Consider the following 2,028-nt stretch of genomic DNA (forward strand, 5'->3'; position numbering starts at 1 on the left):
TATTTATGCCCCTAATATAAAAGCACCCACGTATGTAAAAGAAATATTACTAAAACTCAAGGCACACATCAAACCACACACACTAGTAGTAGGAGACTTCAATACACCTCTCTCAGCAATGGACAGGTCAATCAGACAGAAACCTAATAGAGAAGTAAGAGAACTACTGGAGGTAATGAAGCAAATGGACTTAACAGACATCTGTAGAACATTCCACCCAAATAGGAAAGAATATACCTTCTTCTCTGCAGCCCATGGGACGGTCTCGAAAATTGACCACATACTTGGAAACAAAGGAAACCTCCACAGATACAAAAAAAAATCAGTGTCCACCTGTGTCTTATCAGATCACCACTGATTAAAGTTAGAATTCAACAACAATCCTACCTCCAGAAAGCCGACAAACTCATGGAAACTGAACAGTCAACTACCGTACCACACCTGGGTCAAGGAATAAATCAAGAAAGAAATTAAAGCCCCGCTTTGCAGATGCCGCTGTCCCCTTTCACCGCTTGCTGCAGCCATGGTCAACCCCACCGTGTTCTTCAACATCGCGGCCGATGGCGAGCCCTTGGGCCGCGTCTCCTTCGAGCTGTTTGCAGACAAAGTTCCAAAGACAGCAGAAAACTTTCGTGCTCTGAGCACTGGAGAGAAAGGATTTGGATATAAGGGTTCTTCCTTTCACAGGATTATTCCAGGATTCATGTGCCAGGGTGGTGACTTCACACACCATAATGGCACTGGCGGCAGATCCATCTACAGAGAAAAATTTGAGGATGAGAACTTCATCCTGAAGCATACAGGTCCTGGCATCTTGTCCATGGCAAATGCTGGACCAAACACAAACGGTTCCCAGTTTTTTATCTGCACCACCAAGACTGAGTGGCTGGATGGCAAACATGTGGTCTTTGGGAAGGTGAAAGAAGGCATGAACATTGTGGAAGCCATGGAGCGTTTTGGGTCCAGGAATGGCAAGACCAGAAAGAAGATCACCATTTCCGACTGTGGACAACTCTAATTCTTTTGACTTGCGGGCTTCTTACCCACCAGATCATTCCTTCTGTAGCTCAGGAGAGCACCCCAGCCCCATCTGCTCGCAGTACCCTGTAATCTCTGCTCTCACTGAAGTTCTTTGGGTTCCATATTTTCCTCATTCCCCTTCAAGTCTAGCTGGATTGCAGAGTTAAGTTTATGATTATGAATAAAAACTAAGTAAGAAAAAAAAAAGGAAGAAATTAAAGTCTTCCTTGAATTTAATGAAGATAAAGGGACAACATACTCAAACCTATGGGACACTATGAAATCAGTGCTAAGAGGAAAGTTCATAGCACTAAGTGCCCACTTAAAGAAAACAGAGAAAGCATACATCGGAGACTTAACAGCACACCTGAAAACGTTAGAAAAAAAGAAGCAGACACGCCCAGGAGGAGTAGAAAACTGGAAATAATCAAACTGAGGGAGGAAATCAACAAAATAGAAACGCAGAAAACAGTCCAAAGAATCAATGAAACAAAAAGTTGGTTCTTGGAGAAAATCAACAAGATCGACAAACCCCTATCCAAACTAATTAAACGACAGAGAGAGATCACGCAAATAAATAAGATCAGAAATGAAAAGGGGGACATAACCACAGACACAGAGGAAATTCAGAGAATCATTAGATCTTACTACAAAAGCCTGTATGCCACAAAACTAGAAAATGCAAAAGAAATGGACATGTTTTTAGATAAGTGCCACATACCAAAGCTAAACCAAAACCAGGTGAAAGATCTAAATAGACCTGTTTGTCGTGAAGAACTAGAAACCATTATCAAAAATCTACCTTCCAAAAAAAGCCCAGGACCAGATGGTTTCAATGCAGAATTCTACTAGAACTTCCAAGAAGAGCTAATACCTATACTCCTTAATGTATTTCACAATATAGAAACAGAAGAGTCATTGCCAAATTCCTTTTATGAAGCTACAGTTACCCTGATACCAAAACCACACAAAGACCCAACCAAGAAAGAAAATTACAGGCCTATCTCA

At 41.5% G+C, this 2,028-nt stretch overlaps 1 protein-coding gene across 1 annotated transcript; it reads left to right on the forward strand.

Annotated features, from left to right (window-relative positions):
* Positions 1–497: 497 nt before the first annotated feature.
* Positions 498–1,050, forward strand: LOC121461851 (peptidyl-prolyl cis-trans isomerase A-like). Its single transcript, XM_041673185.1, has one exon. The coding sequence runs from the start codon at positions 524–526 to the stop codon at positions 1,016–1,018; it is 495 nt and encodes a 164-aa protein (XP_041529119.1). The 5' UTR covers positions 498–523; the 3' UTR covers positions 1,019–1,050.
* Positions 1,051–2,028: the final 978 nt, after the last annotated feature.

This window comes from Microtus oregoni, unplaced genomic scaffold (assembly GCF_018167655.1).
Source record: "Microtus oregoni isolate MIOR12 unplaced genomic scaffold, Mior012 000023F_ref0000262, whole genome shotgun sequence".
Lineage (NCBI taxonomy): Eukaryota > Metazoa > Chordata > Mammalia > Rodentia > Cricetidae > Microtus > Microtus oregoni.